This window comes from Arachis stenosperma, chromosome 7 (genome assembly GCF_014773155.1).
Source record: "Arachis stenosperma cultivar V10309 chromosome 7, arast.V10309.gnm1.PFL2, whole genome shotgun sequence".
In the NCBI taxonomy this organism is placed as follows: domain Eukaryota; kingdom Viridiplantae; phylum Streptophyta; class Magnoliopsida; order Fabales; family Fabaceae; genus Arachis; species Arachis stenosperma.
In genome coordinates this window covers 82,094,984-82,115,400 of record NC_080383.1, presented here as the reverse complement: position 1 = coordinate 82,115,400, position 20,417 = coordinate 82,094,984, and the positions used below count along the sequence as shown (strand labels likewise).

The following is a 20,417-nucleotide window of genomic DNA, read 5'->3' as shown; positions in this document are numbered from 1 at the left end:
TGACTGTGATGTCTTGGCTATCTGAAACTATGGAAAAGGCTTTGAAGTCATCTCAGTTGGATAACAAACCTTACTTTGAGTTGTTCTACCATTTGTTGATGGCAACATTAGTATCATTTTTCTTAGAAGAATTCTGTTATTTACTTATTTCTGCTTATCCATTCCCATACTTAATTGTCAGTATTTATCCATTATTCTATCCAATGATTAAAAAAATGTATATTAACATAATAATATGACAAGTCGTTCATATTAACATATTGGTGAATGCTATGGTGCCTAAAATATGATGCATATTTACTAAAAAAGAGTTAAAAATTAATATTTAATTTAAAAGATATAAAAATAAATAATTTTTAAAAATTCAAAACTTACTACAAAAAGAAAGTTAAGCAAAATTTAGACACCAAATCATAGGCACCGTAGAATTGGTCTATCATATTAACATATTGGAAGGTTATCAGGTGTATCGAGAACATCGGTGTTCCAGTTGTTTTAACCGTTGATCTTAATTATAAAAAATATATATATAATATATATTAATTGAAATCAACGGTTAAAACAACTGGAACACCGATGTTCTCCGGTACATCTGATAATTTTCCTAACATATTAACATACTTAATAATGTGACAAAACAGCCACATACTAAAGGCATCAATAGTTTTGTTCATTAGTGACAAGTCGTTCAAACTTTGAACTTAGCGCAATTAATGTCAAAAACACGTCTTTTCCAAAATTACCACCAATGTTGACAAAGAAAAGCTTATCGCCTCTGAAAAATGTTCAGACATTTCAATTTTGAAATGCACGCGTGTATAAGAACAAATTTGACTGGTTAGCTATTGGAGCATCATGGTTCATGATAAAGAAGAATTGATGACACAAGTACTAGACAGAATCACGGAATGACTGAATTAAGATAAATTGATTAACTGGAGAAATATGGAGTTATCTACTTCAATTATCAACTATGTTTCGGTTTTCAATCAAGCAGCTTCTATAGACCAATTTACATTAATATATCATATCATTTATCAAATAAGTGGATATAATAGGTCTATTTAGGTATATATCCCATGGCAGAAAATCTCATTCTCAGCCATGATATATATACAGTCTGTACTAGGCTATTTAATCACGTCTTATGTTACAAGCATTTTTGTATTACACTATTAACTGTACTTATTTTACGTACAACATTGATTTAAGAACGATTCTGGTATGTCTACATCTTTTATAATAAATATTGTTTTAACATCAGCATTTTTTTAACAATTACATAAAAACTATTAATTAAAAAATTATTTAAATATACAATTAATTAATAATAGTTATATTTTTATGCGAATGTCAAGAATTTCAATATATGAATAATGTTTTTCATTTAAGAATTATGAATGATAAACGAGACTATACGTCGTTTCACGCTGAATACGTCCCTCCCTCAACGTTTCAATAACATATTGTCTCCCTCCTCTTTAAACACGAAACAAACACAACACAGAATGAGGTTTCTTTTTCTCCCTCCCTCAATCTCCAATGGCGCATGTGCGATTGCATTAACCGCACCGATTTCAGTGGAAGACTTTGGCTCTGGAGCATCGCTGTTTTCCTCTCCTTCATACACAAAGTTGGAAAGCCTGGTTTCTCTGAAAGAGGTAAGCCAAAAATGAAAAAAAATGTGGTTCCTCTGTTTTTTGATATTGTTGTTAATCTAATATTCACAAAAGTTCAGGCCGTTTTTTTCGATTGTAATTAGTGGGTATGAACACCTCTGTTCTGTTCTCTGTACTAGGGTTTGATCACTACTGGCTTTCGTAGTGGTTTGGCAAAGAAAATTGTAGAGTAGGAGTGTTTCTTGTGTTTTGATGATATGAAAACGTGTTCTTTATGTGTTACGGTTTACTGCTCTTAGTGGAGGAGTTTTCAAACCGTTAATGTGTTTCAGGACAATGACTCTGATCAATAAATTTGTTAAACAGAGTTTGCATGATCACAGTAGAAGTAAAGATCTTTTGAGAGTTGAAATTTTTTTGTAACTCATATAATGGATTCTGAATTTGACTGATTTACCTAATTGCCTTTCTTTGTATTGGGTTGTTTTAGTTAAACTGAATATAATATGTGATGCTGTTTAGTTAAACTGAATGTGTGATCATAATGGATTCTTGCATACATATGTTAGAAGCATATAAAGTAAGTTTTGCAATTGCTAATGAAGTTAACTTAGCTATTGGAATAGTCAAGTTGTTTGATGAATTTTGGTCTGGACTAGTGGATTAGTTGTGGGAAAGGGTATGTAAATTTGAATGGTTTGATCCATGAAGATTGAAGTTAGTGTCTAGAGAACTGCTATCCTTAGTTAAACCAAAATAATGTTCTTGATTTCACACTTTCTCTGCATAGCTGGATCTGATTTCTTGATGTGACATCAGTAATGTTTATTCATTTCTTATTAGTGGACAATAATTGATTATTCTATACTTTCATATTTCCAATCTATTACTAGTAGTGATGTCTGATTTCAAACAATGGGTGTGATCAATGAATTTTTTTTTAAATATTGGCAGATGGGTGATCCGTTAATTACCATTATATTTCACCATGGAGGGTCGTTTATCACAGAGGCTGATGGGAGTATGTGTTACAACGGTGGAGAGACTTGCGAGTTGCCGGACATTAATACAGACACGCTGGATGTATTCTTCGTCCGAAACTATCACAAGAAAATTGGGTATGACAAGGTTAGCCAAACTTGGTGGCTAGTGCCTAATCGGCCTATGCAAACTGGTTTAAGAGCAATAGCAGATGATAAGGAGCTGATGGAGATGTGTTACCTAGCTCAGCAGAACAAGGGGGTTATTCATGTGTACTACGAACATGGAGTATCTGAGCCTGTGTATATTGAGGAAGCAGAACCAGTGGTTTCTGGCAAGGAGCTGATGCTGATACCAACTATTATCCCCATCCCAAAACCCACCACCAATGCCACAGCTGAACCAATTTCCAACATAACACCATGCAATCCAACTTCTGAACCAAAGAATACTACTGAATCCACAAAACCAAAGGAGCCACTTACCTCATTGGCTGCTGGTAACCGAAACAAAGCAGAAAAAATTTTCCCCCAACCCACTTCAAGTCTTGGACCTAAGCCCAATCCACCACCAAAAACAATGGCCCAACCCAGTAAAAGCAAGCCCAAAATCCCACAAAAAATGCCCCAACCCACTGCAATTCCAAAACTTTGGTCCAAAGAAAAAGAAATCAAGAAGGCTAAACCAAAGAGAGGCTGTAAGAATGTAAAAATAGCAGCAGCATGTGGAAGGAGGCCATTGATAAGAGCTGCTGCTACTGGGCATATTGCAAGAACAACTGGTAAAGGAAAACAGCACAAGACAGCCTTTGTTGCTTTGTCTAGTTCATAGGGATCCTTAGACAGCCATGACAGTGATGATAGTGCAGAGGATGAAGCATATAGGCCAGGTGGTGATGAAGTATCCAGTGAAGAAGACTTGCCTCCGGATAGGTCAGCAGCAAAGAGTAATGTGAAATTGAGAAGTAGGCTAGGGAAGAAACTTACAAAAGGAAAGAAGTCTGTTATGGTTGAAGATGATGGTCCTGTTTGTGCAGACTCAGATTCTGAGGATGATGAAATCATTTTTGGACCGATTCCTAAGTTTGGATCATCAGTTGCTCCTTATCATGATGTGCAGGATGATGCTTATAATGATTCTGATGGTGGAGACTCATGGCACTCGGAAGAAATGAAGACTCCTCCAAACTCCGAGGATGAGTTGGAGGAAGTTGATTCAGATGATGTATTCCCTGCATTTAGAGAAGGGGGGAGGTTTGGAGAACTTAGGCTAGAGGTTGGAATGACTTTCACTACAAAAATGGAGTTCAAAGAGGCTGTGCGTGAGTATTCCATACAAGAGGGTAGAAGGATTTTGTTTAAGAAGAACAATAACGTGAGGATGAGAGCTGTGTGTAAGGATGAGAGTTGCGGTTGGCTTGTGTATGCCTCTAATAATACTAAGAACAATTACTGGCAGATCAAGACATTCATGGATGACCATACTTGTGCAAGAGATACCAAAAACAGACTAGCTAATAGAAAGTGGCTAGCTTGCAAATTGATGAAGAAGCTTAAAAAATATCCGAATCTGAGACACTCCGAGGCTGCCCAATATTTTAAGACTAAATGTGATCTGGAACTAAACAAGTCTTCACTGACCAAGGCCTTAGGAGATGCTAGATCTGTTGTGTACGGTGATGCAGCTGCCCAATATGGCATGGTGAGGGATTATGGGCTGACACTACTGAAGAGCAATCCAGGATCCACTGTCACAATTGGGGTTATACCTCAGCCTAACCCTGATGATGATCCAATTTTTGAGAAGATGTATGTTTGTTTGGAGGGATGTAAAAAAGGATTTCTGGCTGGTTGCAGACCCCTCGTAGGCTTGGATGGAGCTTTTCTGAAGATCCGGCATGGTGGTTAGATATTGTCTGCAATTGGCCAAGATGTAAACAACTATATATATATATATATATATATATATATATATATATATATATATATATATATATATATATATATATATATATATATATATGTTATTGCCTATGCAGTTGTCCCTGTTGAGAATACTAAAAACTGGAGATGATTCTTAGAATTACTTCATCAAGACTTGGGGGATTATAAGAAGAACAAGCTGTGTTTTATCTCAGATATGCAGAAGGTATGCAATATTTATAGGTTGTCACTTAAAATGATGTTTATACACTTGATTGCTGATTATATATGCTGAATTAATCTATTGTGACTTAAAATGATGTTTATACACTGGTTGTGACTTAATAGTTCTTAGTTATAACAAGTCACTGGTTGTTACTTATTAGTTACCTATTGGGTGTGTTTCAACATGATGATTATATACTGGGCTGTTGTCTATAAATGCTGAATTAATCTATTGTGACTTATTTATACCGTGGTTGTGACTTAAGAGTTCTAAGCTATTTAGTGTCAATCTATCTATTGTAGTTACCTATATGATGTTAATACACTGGGCTACTGTCTATATATGCAAGAATTAATCCTGGACTGATTATATGTTGCATAATGTTCTGTCAATTTATTGTTACTCATTTATCCTGTTCTGCATAATGTTCTGTAACAGTGCTGTGTAGGGACTAGTTTGATGTCACTTACATAAGTGTATGGACTAGTTTGATGTCACTTGAACAAGTCTAGGAACTATTTTGATGTCACTTATATAAGTGTATGGACAATTTTGCTGCCCAAAAATAATTATCTGACCCCTTCTTTGGTATCTGAAACAGGGCCTTATAAATGCAGTTAAGGAGGTTTTTCAGATGTCCATCACAGATTCTGTGTTTGGCATCTGTGGAAGAACTTCAATAAGCAATGGAAGGATCTCCAGTTTAGAGGGCTACTTTGGGATTGTGCAAGGTGTACTAGCCAAGATGGCTTCCTTGATATCATCAAAAAGATTGAAAGGGTTAATAAGGAAGCCTGGGAGTATTTGAACAAGTGGCCTAGAGACTCTTGGAGCCGGGCATTCTTTAGTAATGCACCTAAAATAGATAACATCTGCAACAATGCCTGTGAAGTCTTCAACTCCAGGATCAAAGATGCTAGAGCTAAGCCTATTATCACACTCTTGGAAGAAGTCAGAATGTATGCAATGAGGTTGATAGCTAGGAACAAGGTGAAGCTGAATTCGAACACTGGAGTTATACCTCCTATACAGCGCAGCAGGTTAGAAAAGATACGGAAGGAATCAAAAAATTGGGTCCCGATGTGGTCTGGTGACGCAGATTATGAGAAGTTCGAAGTAAATGGCTGGCCGACCAACATGGTTGTGGACTTGGGGAAGAGGCTCTGCACATGTGGTTTCTGGCAATTGAGTGGTAATATTTTTTAAATTCATTGTTTTAGTCTTATTATCATTATCAACCTTTGTTGTAGGCTTACTGTTGTTGTCTTCGTTGTTGTGTGAATGCTGTTTAGGGATGCCATGTGTGCATGCGTGTGCTGCACTGGCAAGGGCTGGTAAGAGACCGGAGGACTATTGTCATCAGTGGTTGACCATGGAAGCATATAATAACACATATGCCTTCCATATCAATCCAATTCCAGGTCAAGCACTATGGGAAAAGTCACCATATAACAGACCACAAGCACCAAAATTTAGAAACAAGCCCGGACCACTTAAGAAAAAAAGAAGAAAAGATGCAGATGAGAAGCCAAGTGGGAGTAAGAAGTTGAAGACGAAGATGAAAAGAATATATAAAAAAGGTCAATGTCGTTGTTGTGGCGAAGCAGAACACACCAGAAGGAACTGTCCAAAGAGAGCTGTTGCCGAAGAGGCTGCCACTGCACAACCCACTGCTGCTAATGGTGGTGAAGGTCAGGCCAACTCTGCTGCCCCTGTCACAGAAGCCCCAACCGAATTCAATCTTGACCAAAGTCAACCACCCTTGGAAGCAACTGATGACTCTCAACAGGTTTACGAGCTTATATGATTTTAAATTTATGATACTCACAACCTCACCTAGTTTACTAACTATGTTACATTTTTTGGATGATAGGTTCTACCCTCACCTGTTAGGCCGCCAAAGCTTCCTCTAAAAAGAAAGTTAGCCAAGCATTGTGAAAAATCAGCTTCAGGAAGTAGCAATCCACCAATAACCACCCCACCTGCTGCTACTCCAACAAAAAGTAGTCATACAACAAGGAATCCCCCACCTAACCCTATACAAGGTACAATACAGGGAACTGTTACAAGACTTGCAAATTTTATGAAGTTTGTGCCCAACCCTGGATTCAAGGCACCCAGACACAAAAAATGAAGATTATGATGATTATGTTTAGGGAAAGCAAGCTATTTTTTTGTATCTATTTTGCTGATGTTGTTTACAATGCCTAAAACATTGTCCCAGTGTTGGAAATTTTAGTATTTGAATTTTATCAGGTCAATATGTCAACAACTTTGATATACTTGGTGTTTTGGCTCTATAATGCCTTTTTTGAATCAAACATTACCAATATGAATTATGAATTATGCCTTTATTGAATTGAGTTTTCCCAGCCTTTTGTTTATATATTATCCTCTGTTACAGACTTAGTTCAAACCTGTCCATTTCTATTTCATTGAAAAGAAGTTCAGAAACAGAAGTATGCATATAATCAAACACTTTAATTTCCATTTCTTTCAAACAAAAGGATAGGAACAAGTACATGAACAAGGAATGCATATAACATGCATGTCATTTGTTTTTTGCTAGATACAGTTGACCCTGCTGTCTATCCAGCTTTAATACAAGAACACTAATTACAATCAGCAGCATGAACACAAACATCAAAATTTTTCCCATTTTTAGAACTCTAATTTCAGCTTTTAATTTACCAAATTTCCAAGCCATCTTCATCTTCCATTCTTCATCATCAAATGAATGTCTTGTCCTATCATCACATGGCATAGCATCTTCCAAAATTTTATCAACCCACAAAAACAATCCACACCATTTCTTACCCACAGTCTGCACATCAAAGAAAATTTAATCAGCAAAATTTATATCCATAAATACAGCAATCAACAACAATAATACTTACATTGTAGTTTGGGCAACCCAGGAACGGTCTCCCTGGATTAGAATCCATCCCTAACCACCGCAGCACCGGCAGACACACACCATTCTGACAAACAAGCTTCTCTGTTTCTGTTCATTCTCCTCATGATGCTTCCAAATGATCGTAGGTTGTTCTAGCTCCCAGCTGCATTGCTCGTGCTAGCCATAACCGTCGGGCTTTAGAGAGGGAGAAGAGAACACAGCACCGACGAGAAGAGAGCAGAGTGAACAATGTGGCCTTCAAATTTGGGGATTAGGGTTTTAACTTCACCTGAGGGACCAAATTGAGTCGGAAGAGTTTACTCTGCCACATCAGCTAGCCGTTGTGAGTTCCTCGTGTCACCAACGCTGCCAGCTAAGCTTTCCTGTTGCGCCAGGTGTCCAGAAATTGCCGAAAGGACAACTTTGAGTCCCGGAGTGCAAGTTCGGGATGATTCTGAGAAACTTTTAAGTTCAGGGACTACTATAAGGCTCGAGTGCAACTTCAGAGACTACATTGAGACTTATCGGTCGATAATCTCGTCATGATTATGTCATGGGAAACATTACTGTAAAGATTTGTTTTGTACAGATTAAGTTTTTGTGGTTAAAAATAATTACATGTGTATATCAACAGTGGCACTAGTATTATTAAATAATAATTTTTATGGTTTAAAATGAATATCTTTATTCTCTATATGAATTTACATCTGTATACTATAATTGGCTTTATGTCATTACATAGTTGCTTGTATTAAATGATTATTACACTTAATTGCTTGTAAATATTTCTACTGCCTGTCAATCTAAATAATTTATGGGTATACGTGGTTAGGAGAATTATAAATAATTTTTAGAAATTTTAAGATAAAAATATCATATTTCTATGTTTAGTTCAAAGTTTGAAAAGCTAATCCCAAGCAAGTTTGATTTCAGAGAATTAAAATAATATCATTTCAATTTCTACCTTCTCCCTAAATATATTTGATTCCTATGAGAATGAAATCTGAATAATAAAATAATACTTGAACCACACACACCCTAAAGGTATCTGAGAAGAATGGCAATGTATTATTCATACAAGAAAAAAAAAATGTAAATATATTAAGATTCAAACCACATAACAATTCTTACAAATAAACCAGCTGAAAAGTTGTTACAAGGGAAGCAAATGGGATTGAGCAATGGAAGTACCATTTTGGCACTATTTCATCCTCTTAACTGAGGTTGAGAAGTTCTACAGAAATCACAAGTCCGTTCGGCAGCGAAGTGTTGATGAAGCAATACTAGTACGGTATATCATTTACAACAAAACCTTATTCTACTAGTACTCTCTATGGTTTATGTGAATGAAAAATATCTAATAAAGAACAACTAGTACAACATTTTTAATTTTCAGTATAAATCTCAAAAACCTTTTTGATGCCAGTCAGTAAGCTTGCTTCATGTTCATGCTTCCTTACCTTTAATAAAAGCTGCAAAAGAGAAATGCAGCAATAGCCAATAGATCAAAACAAGGATATAAGGATAACTGTGGTTGAATAACAGGACCAGAAGACACACACTTAGTAACAAGCAATTGCGCAGAGACAGAAGCTATTTACCTTTCAATAACAGGAGGATCTTAAATGTTTGTCAGTCTTTTTTGCAATTACGGCCACATTTCTTGGAGATATCATTGGGTCAAAAATGGGTAACAAGTAGGCTTCCACTGTGCTATCTTGCTCTTGAAGAAACAGTAGTCTGTCAAGCAGAATCAGAGTTTCCAAAAGAGGTCCAAGAGAAGCCCTGAGTGACCAAAAGGGTCCTATAAGGTCCTGCACATAATTGCTACATTAAGTACTTTGCAGTTCTCTCATGTTTGGATTATGGCATAAAAAATAACTAAATCAGAAGACTATAACTGATTTGGTAAAATTTTTTGGAGACCTATACTTTAAAAGCATAAGCACCTAAACTAACTTTGTTTTGGCAAATAAAAAAAAATCACATTTAGCTTTAAAAATTTTGCGTTTGGAAGCACCTATGAAATACTTTTCAAAATTAGCTTATACTTTTTAAGCTAAAAAACCTAATATAGCCTTATATATTGATGAATATTTATATTTATTTTTGCAGTTCATTACATTTATATCTTTTAAAGTCATTTTAAATGTTAAAAATAATTTTACTAAACACAAGTTTTATAGTTTGTATTTATTGAAAGTCACTTATTTTTATTTATCAAACATAGTTACTACAACTTTTGGAAACTATCTTTGAAATGCTAGCTTTAATAAGCTATTTTTGAAAAGTCAAAACTTTATCAAACTAGGCCTATGAAAATTTTCATGCTTTTCTTGTAAAACTAGCTAACATTGAAAAGCAGTTAAAACAACTTTTATAAAGTTTGCCGAAAAATGATTTCCATTATAATCAAATTGTGATGCCATCCTTCTAAAAGCACAATATAAAAAATAAATAGCATTTATGTATTTGGCAAAAAAAAAAATTGCAACTTAGAATAACTAAACAATATTCAGTCTGTCCAAATGCGATTTTTATTTCATGCCAAATATTTCATAGATTCCATTTATTGTCCTAATAAATCCAACTTTAATGATAAGATAATCCAATTAATCATACTTCTTAGACGACTGGAAACATGGAAAACAACGTGGGGGCTGGATTCATGATTTCATCTCCTGCATGCCCTATTAATCCAACTAAAGCTCCACCCAACCCAACCAACTGTTTGGCACTAACAAATCTCGTTCACACATGAAAGTTGAATGCTTACAATCCCAAGGACCTGTTTGGACTTTGGAGCTTAAACAAACTAAATGATGCCGATGTCAATATAAATAGAATATGCAAATTTAGTCATCAAACTAAGCAAGTAATAAATGAATAAGAATAACTCTTGCATCCTGTTTTTAATGAAAATTAATATTTATAATATTGAATTAACAAAATTAATAATATAATAACCCCACTGGAAGGTAAAGAAAAAATGTAGTCTGTGTTTGTGAACAAAATTATGAAGGGGAAGGGTGGGAAGGAAAAGGGTGAAGACTGAAGAGTACTTCACTATAAAATTCCTTCTCTTCCCTCCGTTCTGCAAAATTAAACCCAAGCACCCTTCATGGCAAAGAAATAATAACTTTCTAGACAAAGTAATAAAACTAAGATCTACAGACCTTATAACCACAGACATTTGAACTTTTAAATAATGGAAGAAATTGAAAGTGACGTACCAAAAATGGTTCTGCTTCCTTCCATATGCCTTTAAGGTTTACATCATTTGAAAGCTTAATACCAAGATGAGACAATCCAGAGTGGCAGAAGTTCTCAAAATGTAAAAATGTGTCGCGGGATTTAGTCCCTCCACACCCAGCTTGTACTTCTATTGGAGGGGCCAAAATCTCGTCTGTAACACATTGAGAAAGGCTAAGCATGTACATCAGTGAATCCAACACCACCGCACATCACCAAACAATCACAAGGTACTTTAAAATGTGTCAAATATACTCTCATTATCAACTTTTTAAGTGTCTACTAACTACTATTGTAACTGCAAGATAGTTTTTCACCAAGGTTTTCTAGATTCACAGAGAGATGAATATCAAATATGGGTAACATGTATAATAACAAACAAAAAGGTCTCCTACAAAATGATAAAAGACAAGAATTGGACAAGAATAAACAAAACAAAGATTTCCAATTTTTTGCATATCCATTCGAGAAATCTAACTAAAATAGCCATTATCTTGCCAATAGCCATAAAGTAGCCAAGAAGATTACTTCATCCCCTAGTTTGAGATCATAACTTCCCATCTCTTTTCATCTCAAGTTCCTTGTTCGTCCAACTATTCATTGGGTGGAAAGTTGACAGAAAAAATGGATTTTCAACAATAACAGCCATAAACTCTCAAAAGAGATTGATTCAAATACCGGTTTCAGATTCCGTGGAAACTACAGGCAGAAAATCTTGCCTCAGGAGACCAGTACTTCCTTTAAGATGCAGATGGGACTCTGCAGATCTCCTTTGATGTCTCCGGCGCAGAGCCTTCCCTTTACGGCCAATTGAAGGAGTGTTCATTGTGAAATCTGGATAATATTTACAAAGAACCTGCCATCACAAATATACATAGAGATGTTATATCTACGTACAAGAGAAGAATGCATCGTTAAATGAATATCTTTGTCTCTTGATCAGAAATGGATATTACACATCATACATATATGTAGTGTAGAAAATACTCAGTCCGTCCTGGAAAAGAAGAAAAGCACTCTGTCTCCGTATGTTACCGATTTCACTTTAATTATTTGTCACTTCCTATTTGACAAATACAGACTCAATCACAAGATAGCCCCCATTCAATAAAAACAAAATAGTACTTCTTAACTGGATTTTGTGTCTACTTTTTTCCTAAATGCTTTCAACATCTAACCTTAATGTCACCTTCCATCCAATCTACTTCTTAAGACTTTTACTGAACTTCTCCATACATGACAAAATTAAATTGCCCAAGGAAAGATTTTACCATCTTTTCCTCAATAGATCTTCCTATATTATGAAATGTGTACCACTCATCCAAAAGACATCCGGAAAGTAACACATAAATTAGATGACAAGACTAAGTGATAATTCAATACCATTTGAAATGCGGCACGAAAAGCATGCAACTCAAAGTTATGAATTCCGGCATGCATATCCAAGCTCCTCCATCTATCTGCACTCTAGCAAGATAAAATGCAGTAGGTGTGGTATGTTTCTCACATGAACTTAAAGTAAAAACTTAAAAGGATAAAGAAAATAGTAAATTCATAGAATTCGCCTGCAGAAAAATGACAGGAGCACAATTTTCTGTTTAGGAAGACAACGCTTATATGATTCTAAATGACCTACAACACACTTTGGTACTCCTCAGCTTAAACCATTGTTTATTCAGTTAGTCATGCATCATTATATTCCTAAATTTTAATTTGTATTGTTTTACTTGAATCATGCACTGAATTTGTGCAAGAACCTGCCTGCAGAAAGAAAAGCAGAGCCACTTCCTCATTAGGGTATGTAACTATTTTTCACAAATATGGTTATTAATCAAATAAGCTAAATGGTCTACGTTATCCATAATTATGGTCTTTATCTAATAATACCTTACATATCAATGAAATAAGTAGTGTAACACTAATTGAACAATATTCAATAACTGCACTGCATGTTCAAGATAGTGAAAGGAGAAAAGCATTAGGAGATTTCTATGCCTTTAAATGGCATCAAAACTTACAAGCCTGACTGAAGAAAGGTGTCACAATTAGCAAAACATTAGTCATTTTCTCATAACTCTGTTTCACCCTCCCTTTAGTAAGCTAGTATATAAAAAGGTGAAGAGGGAACCAAAAATATCACTTACCTGACAAGCAAGATCACGCGCATTTTTTGCAAGTGATAAACCCGCAGATCTTACAGCATGACTCATTGGAAACCCAAATTCAGATTCACCATCCTTAGCACTTCCTTCAGACAATAAATTGTAACAGCAACCAAGACTAACAACAGCTTTAACATCTTGGCACTCTATGAAAGTCCTAACAAAAAAAAGAATTTGGATGAGTTACAACTTTGCAGAATGTAAATTGTAGATTATATAATATATAATAAAAGTAACACACACAAACAATGGCAATGATATAAAACAGGCTTCTCAACTTTACATGGAGAAAAATCAATGGTCACAGCGAAGAAAAGGTGGTGCTTTGATGTATGGACAAAAATTGAAATGGATCAGATATTAGTCAACTATCAGATATCTTGTTTGGACAGAAGTCCTGAAGTTGTGAGTTTTAAAGAAATTATAAATCATTTGAGTGGTAGGATTTTCTTGATTATATTTTAAAATTATTCAGGGATTGGAATGTTTGCTTCACTGACTTCTTTTATTGTCTCCCTTGTAACGTACTCTCTACCTTTCTTTCTGAAAATTATTGTTTAATCTAAAAAGAGATTCAAGGATAGTAAGAGGAAGAAACAAAGCAACTTATCCAAATTTCGGAACTAACTTCAGCATAGTCACTGAAAGGTCACCACAGGCATGAAGCCCAGCAAGAACAGTCGAAGGTTTTCTCTTTGCATTACCGGACCAACATATTTTCCCTTGATCTTTGTTTTGGTTCCCCATTGATGTGGATTGCAAAGCATCATCTACAGGCAAAGATGCTTCAACCAAAGTTTTCAATGTATCAATTGACAATACATGACATGTGATTGTCTTTGGAACATTCAAACTCCACATGCCTGATCTAGAGCAAAAAGAAAGTAAACACATAAATGAATTTTCATAAAAACAACAGCAACAACAATAATTAATGATAATAGTATCGGTAGATATTAAAATAATAATATGGACAACTTTGACCACCTATTGAGACATCGTCAAATGCAAATCATCCTCCCAAACACAAATATTGACATATTCACATCACTTTTTTCCCCTAAACTTGTATATTTGTCCTGTGATATCCAATGGTTATGGTTGGAATTCCTAGCATGCTTATTTTACTTCATTCTGTTCCTTATCATACATTTGCCATTTTGTACAACCTCAAGGATCTCATAGGTACCCCAAAATATAAGTGAACATTGCAGTAAATAAGGAGAACATACCCAGATTTTAACATCTGTGACACATAATGCTTTTTAATTCGTTCTGCACGTGCATCAGTAACACTTCCATGATGAGAACATGCATCAATCGCAATGACAGGATGCTGATATTGAAAGGCAAGCACTTGTGCAAGATAACCCTATAAATAGAGCATAAAACAAACAATTTCCTCATTGGTATTGATGGAACTAATGGAAACAACAAAGTAGTGAATCACAGATTTGCAATTTTGAAAACGAGGGATTGCAAATGACAAAGAAGTAAATTATCATACCACAATCATCAATAGAGGAAGGCACAACATTGAGGCAACTAGCTCTTAAGGACTCAAAAGAAGATAAGTTCTAACCAGAGTACCATACCATGTCCGTCAACTTGCCTAGGATCAGTATCATCATCATCAACAACCACCACCACCTTTTCCCAATAGATGGATTAACTAAGTGGATTAGACAAAGCGAAAGTATCCCATCATAAATCATGCCTATATTTTGGTCATTACACTAAAAAATCTTTAGTAACAATTTCATGTTAGTTTTTACAGGTCTCCCTCTATCTCTTGTTATTGGACTAACTTCCATGTAACATCCTAACCTTGTGCAAGCTTTTACAGACCATATCCACCCATGCACAAACCACTGAAGTTAAATTCAACTGTCTTTTCTAAGTGCTACCCAAATTCCCAAAGCCTTGTCCCACCTGCGTTCAGCATCATGCATGTAAAAAATGTAAGCAAGAGTACATGAGCCACACCTGACCAGCACCAACATCAATAACAGCATCAGCTCTAACATTATTGGCGACTGTGCTTACAACAGCCGAAAGTATTTCTACCTGCACAAATTAAACTCTATTTACCTGATACATTTTAAGCCAATAAATCTTTTGCTGAAAATGAAAGTGAAATGTATATTCAAAACTTTCTTATTAAAGCATTTGGTTCAGGGGAACAACTTGCGGAATAAAGAAAGCAATACAAGAGCGTGATAAACGTTGACTTACTTCATGTTTTTTCTTCACGTTCATGCCTTGAGCAAGAACAGTGTTAAGTGAAGTAATATACAGACCAGGTAATGCCTGCAAGTATAAAACATTTAAAACTGCGAATTCAAAATCCTTCAAGCAGCCATTCGGCTTGGACACAGAAAGTATATTAATTCTTCAAATGACTTTTCTTATTATGTTCTGAAAAAACTTTCCAAGATTATTTTGAACTTAAACAAATTGCCATGGAGCACAACAAGAGCTGTTTGCTTTGTCTTCTATTTTTATTTTAAGTTGATATCGTCATTATTAATTACAAAATTGCTAGCTTGTTTTGATCTAGTTTCCTGTTTTAAGCATTTTTTTAAGGAAATAGAGAAAACAAGATTTATTATTTTATTTTTATCTATTTCCTTCAAAAAAATAATGGAAAAGAAATACATAATTTAAACGTAGCATTATTTTCAGCATATCAGTGAGAACTAATGAACATAAAATTGAAATTGAAAACAAACCAACATTCCCGAAAGGCCTAAATCTGGTGTTACTAAATCCAATGAACAAACAAAAATATCAAAAGATAATCAACATGACTTAGGATTGATATAACCAAAACACCTGAAAGATTAATGCTACTTGTTACCAAGTTTCTATCAGCTCATAAATAAAGGGACAAAAACAAAATCAATATCAAACTACCCTAACAGAGATTATTTCACATTAAAAACTACCCAAGAGTCCAAGCAAAAAGTTATTCAAATGCCATCCTTGGATTTTGTTGCATGTGATATTAATTATTAGTAAGCAATAACGAAATAGAATGTATAAACCTTGTTTAGAAAGGGTAAAGGTGAACATACTGTGTTTACATCTACTTGTTCTTGACAAAGTGCTAAAGCCCTTAACTTTAGGATGAATTGCTTCAAAGAAACTGGCCAGTGGTCCTGCCAGAAAATTTTTTCATTAGAGAGAAATATTGGTAAACAAGCAGAACATTGGCACACAAAACTAAATGAAATAAAGAAAGATGACAATAAATGAAAACCACTGTAAGAATTATAAAACACAAAATGCATAAATAACAACAACTAAACATACAATTAAGTAAAATGGTGGCAGAAATTAAAGACTTAATTTAGCATATAAAAACCTGAGCTTTCCAAATAGGATTAGAAGGAATTTATTCAAATTCGGCAAGCAAGGAGGTAGACTTTTTTCCAAGAGTAAACACAAGAAGGATTCCAAAAGGAAGAAAGCACAAAAGGATGTTATCATTCAGAAAGAACTCAGACAGAAAAATCACCACTCCATGAATCCTTCTAGAGTTCTAGGACTGGAATCAAGAAACATCATAAAGACCTGGAAACCAGAGGCTAAAGTAAAGCGCGCACACACAAGAAGATGAACTTGCCATCAAGAATAAAAACGCACAGAGACTCTGGTAGGAAATAGGAATAATTTGAGCAAGTATATAGCAAGAAGAGAGGAAAGAACCAGAATAGGACAACTCAATTGACTTAGTTGGGTGGTAAAAATGGTTAGGGAAGACCAAAAGAGTAGAGGAAACGCTTGTAAAAAACAGAGGGACAGAGTTAATTAGGAGTATTTTGTGACGGCATTTTAGAAGTTGGAGTTATGGAGAGAAGTTTGAGTTATGGAGAGAAGCTTTAGAAGTGTATGGTCTGCGCATAAGCCGTAGCAAGACGGAATATATGGAATGTAAGTTCAGTCTGAGAAGGGAAAACCCCAATATAGAGGTGAAGATTGGAGAAAATATCCTAGAAAAAGTTAAAAGTTTTAAGTATCTTGGGTGCATCATACAGGATAATGGAGAGATTGAACAGGATGTAAATCATAGGATCCAAGCAAGTTGGTCAAAATGGCAGAGTGCATCTGGTTTTATATGCGATAAAAAAGTGCCTTTAAAACTTAAAGGTAAATTCTATCGCACCGCTATAAGACCGGCTATGCTGTATGGTACGGAGTGTTGGGCGGCTAAAGGGGAGCACGAACATAAGCTGAGTGTGGCAGAGATGAAGATGTTGAGATGGATGAGTGGTCATACGCGATTGGATAAAATAAGGAATGAAGATATAAGGGAGAGAGTTGGAGTAGCACCCATTGTGGAAAAGATGGTTGAATCGCGTCTCAGGTGGTTTGGACATGTGAGAAGAAGACCGATAGAACATCCAGTCAGGAGGGTGGATGAGATGGAAGATGGACAAAAGGCGAAAGGCAGAGGAAGACCTAAGAAGACTATCCACGAGGTGGTCAAACGAGATCTACATGTAAACGGTCTCTCTGTAGACATAATACATGACAAAGCACAATGGCGTCGTTTGATTCATATAGCCGACCCCACTTAGTGGGACAAAGCTTTGTTGTTGTTTGTTTGTTTGTTTGTTTGTTTTATTTTAGAGGGTGTCTCCCAGCAGAGAGAAATCCACTTTGGTATCACCTAGGATTCTTGATATATTGTGAAGGAATTCCCAATTCAATACACCTATCTTCTACATTTACTGTGCTCTTTTGTATGAATCACGCACACACACTCCCAACAGAGCATGACCACCGCGGCACAATTAAGTATCTATGAAAATCATATAAAACAATGCCAAAATCTCACAAGCTGAACATCTAATAATACCACACTACAGAAAGAAATCTACAGAACCAGCAGCAATTCAAGCATTTTCAACCACCGCAGAGCGGCACTTGGTTGTCACTCAACCCTAGCTTACATATCACACTAGATATTTAGATCCCATGGCCTAACTCAGCTGAGCAAAGTTAAGTTAACCTTAAAGCTGGCAAAATCTGTTGAATCAAACACCTATCACTAAAAAAAAAGCACGGATTTTTTTTCTATTATAAATAAAAAAATAAAATCCAAAAAAGCACCCTTGCTTCCTCAATGCATCAAAGGATACCTAAAGACCAAAAAATAAAAAAAAAAAGGATTCCTTAACGCCTATTTACCTGCGTTATAAGCTAGGACATTAAGCCTTCAAATCCAAAGGGATAACTCCACCAAAAGCAAAAAATGCCGCATAACTCCCATTCAATTATTCTAGTGCAATTATCTATTTATCCTACAACTTGAACCCTAACCCCAGCTAAAAATAGAAAATTCAATTTGAAAAAAATCAAAATAAATGAGGAATGTAAGTATGTAACCAAAAAAATAACCTGCACCACTCCAGATGGTATCAAGAGAAGATTCTGAACAGGTTCTCTGCGGAGACAATCCATCCATTCCTTGTCAACATTCTCCCACAGCCTATCCTGAAATTTAACCATACCAAGTTAGCCCTAATTTTGAAAAAAAAAAAAAATATTTCTTTTCCCTTTCTCGAAAGAAACTGTTAGTGGTGACTGCACCGTGAAGAAATTGACGACGTGGGCATTAATTAAAGAGTTGAACGGGGCGATGAAGTCGACGATGGCGTTGATCCATGAGAGGGTGTTGCTCGCTGTGTCGCATGAATATTGCGTACCACAACACTCTACAGCTGCAGCATCAGCCATAGCTGCAAGCATGTGCCAAGCGAACGCCGTCTCGTTTCTGTTCGTTTTTTTTTTCTTTTTCTTTTTGGGTTACTAAATTTTTATTAATTAATAACTAATAATAATTTTAAGGAAAAAAGACAAATAGGTCTTGACTTTTCAAATTTTTGACAAATACATCTCTGACAAAATTTAAATACAAAAAGGTCTCTGACTTTAACAAACAGAGGACAATTTAGTCCTTCCATCTATTTGTCTCTCATACACCTAACGGAACTGGCTGACGTGGCTGAAACGGTGTACAGATATCCGTTACGGTGCCACATTGGAAGGGGAAAAAAGTTCGAAGGACAAATAAGTCATTGACGTCATTTTACAAATAAAGTTTGAAGAACAAATAGGTCCTTGAGAATTTTTTTTTTCAAAATTAATAAACTCATTTCCTAAATTCTCTCATCTACCTCTCTCTATTTTCATATTTCTCTCTACTATTTTTACTCTATATATAATTATATTTTATATTAGTAATTTGACAAATCAAAATATGTCATTCGATATTTTTTTACAATTAAAATATTTTAAATGTAAAATTATACACATTAAATTATTTTAAATTTTAGATAACGAATGTTAAAATTAATTACTAATAAAAAATTAGACTTTTTCATATAAAAATAATAACTAAAAATCTTATTATTTAATTTTTTATCTGCAGATATCTTGGTCTTCTTAGTCAGAAACTTTTGTCAACTTACGACTTTTTTGTAAAAGTAGTTTGATTTTATAAATCTTTTGTGTCATGCATAATTTATATTGTTAGAACAAAGTGAACTATAATTTAAAAAAAAAATATATTCTCGTAATGTTATTATGCATAAATATACTAGTTCTAATATAATATACAAATGCACTAATGCTAACTTAATACATGAATGATGCATAAATGAACTAATGCTAACTTGATGCATAAATGAACTGATGCTAACTAATGCCACTGGTATGATGAAAACTGAACTAATGCAATTTAACAAATTCTAATACAATTAAAACTAAACTAATGCAATTTAAGAAAAAGAGTAGAAACATAACAAGCTCAATTTCTACAATTTTAATACAAATAATTTAAATTGTAGAATAAAACAAGTTAACTAGATTTCAAAATACAAGCATAATTTTATCAGAAATTATTTTTAATATGGAAAGAAAATTGGTGTTTTGATTGAATATTGACATTTGAAGTGTATTACAGTATTGTGGAAATTATTCAACACGCCCCCACGTGTTGGCTAAGATGCTGCCACGTGTTCAACACGCCCCCCACGTGTTGGCCAGAATGATGCCACGTGTTCACCACGCCCTCCACGTGTTGACTTCCCACAAAAAAAATCCATCCATCTATAATTACACCACATTCTCCCATTTTCAACAAAAACACCAATATTTTTTCCATACAAAAAAAAATTAGCCTAATTTTATAAACTAAATTCTCATAATAGAAGCATAATAGAAGTATAATGAAAAAAAATTCTCAAGGACCTATTTGTCCTTCGAACTTTATTTGTAAAATGACGTCAAGGACTTATTTGTCCTTCGAACTTTTTTCCCCTTCCAACGTGGCACTGTAACGGACACCTG

General features: G+C 34.9%; 1 protein-coding gene across 4 annotated transcripts; it reads right to left on the bottom strand.

Annotated features, from left to right (window-relative positions):
* Positions 1-8,724: 8,724 nt before the first annotated feature.
* LOC130941273 (uncharacterized) lies at positions 8,725-18,848 on the bottom strand. 4 transcript variants are annotated; one of them, XR_009070607.1, is made up of 14 exons: positions 18,657-18,848; positions 18,465-18,560; positions 16,136-16,219; positions 15,294-15,368; positions 15,045-15,125; positions 14,291-14,430; positions 13,687-13,926; positions 13,041-13,215; positions 12,280-12,363; positions 11,575-11,752; positions 10,878-11,050; positions 10,267-10,459; positions 9,246-9,458; positions 8,725-9,116 (listed from the first exon to the last, which is right to left on the bottom strand). XR_009070607.1 is itself a non-coding variant. In XM_057869711.1 (13 exons), the coding sequence occupies exons 1-12, from the start codon at positions 18,813-18,815 to the stop codon at positions 9,249-9,251; spliced, it is 1,695 nt and encodes a 564-aa protein (XP_057725694.1). In that variant the 5' UTR covers positions 18,816-18,848; the 3' UTR covers positions 8,738-9,116; positions 9,246-9,248. The 4 variants fall into 4 exon arrangements, 1 of the variants encoding a protein (XP_057725694.1); XR_009070606.1 differs by lacking the exon at positions 10,267-10,459 and having other exon boundaries at positions 8,733-9,116; positions 9,246-9,448; XM_057869711.1 differs by lacking the exon at positions 10,267-10,459 and having other exon boundaries at positions 8,738-9,116.
* Between the last annotated feature and the right edge of the window lie 1,569 nt (positions 18,849-20,417).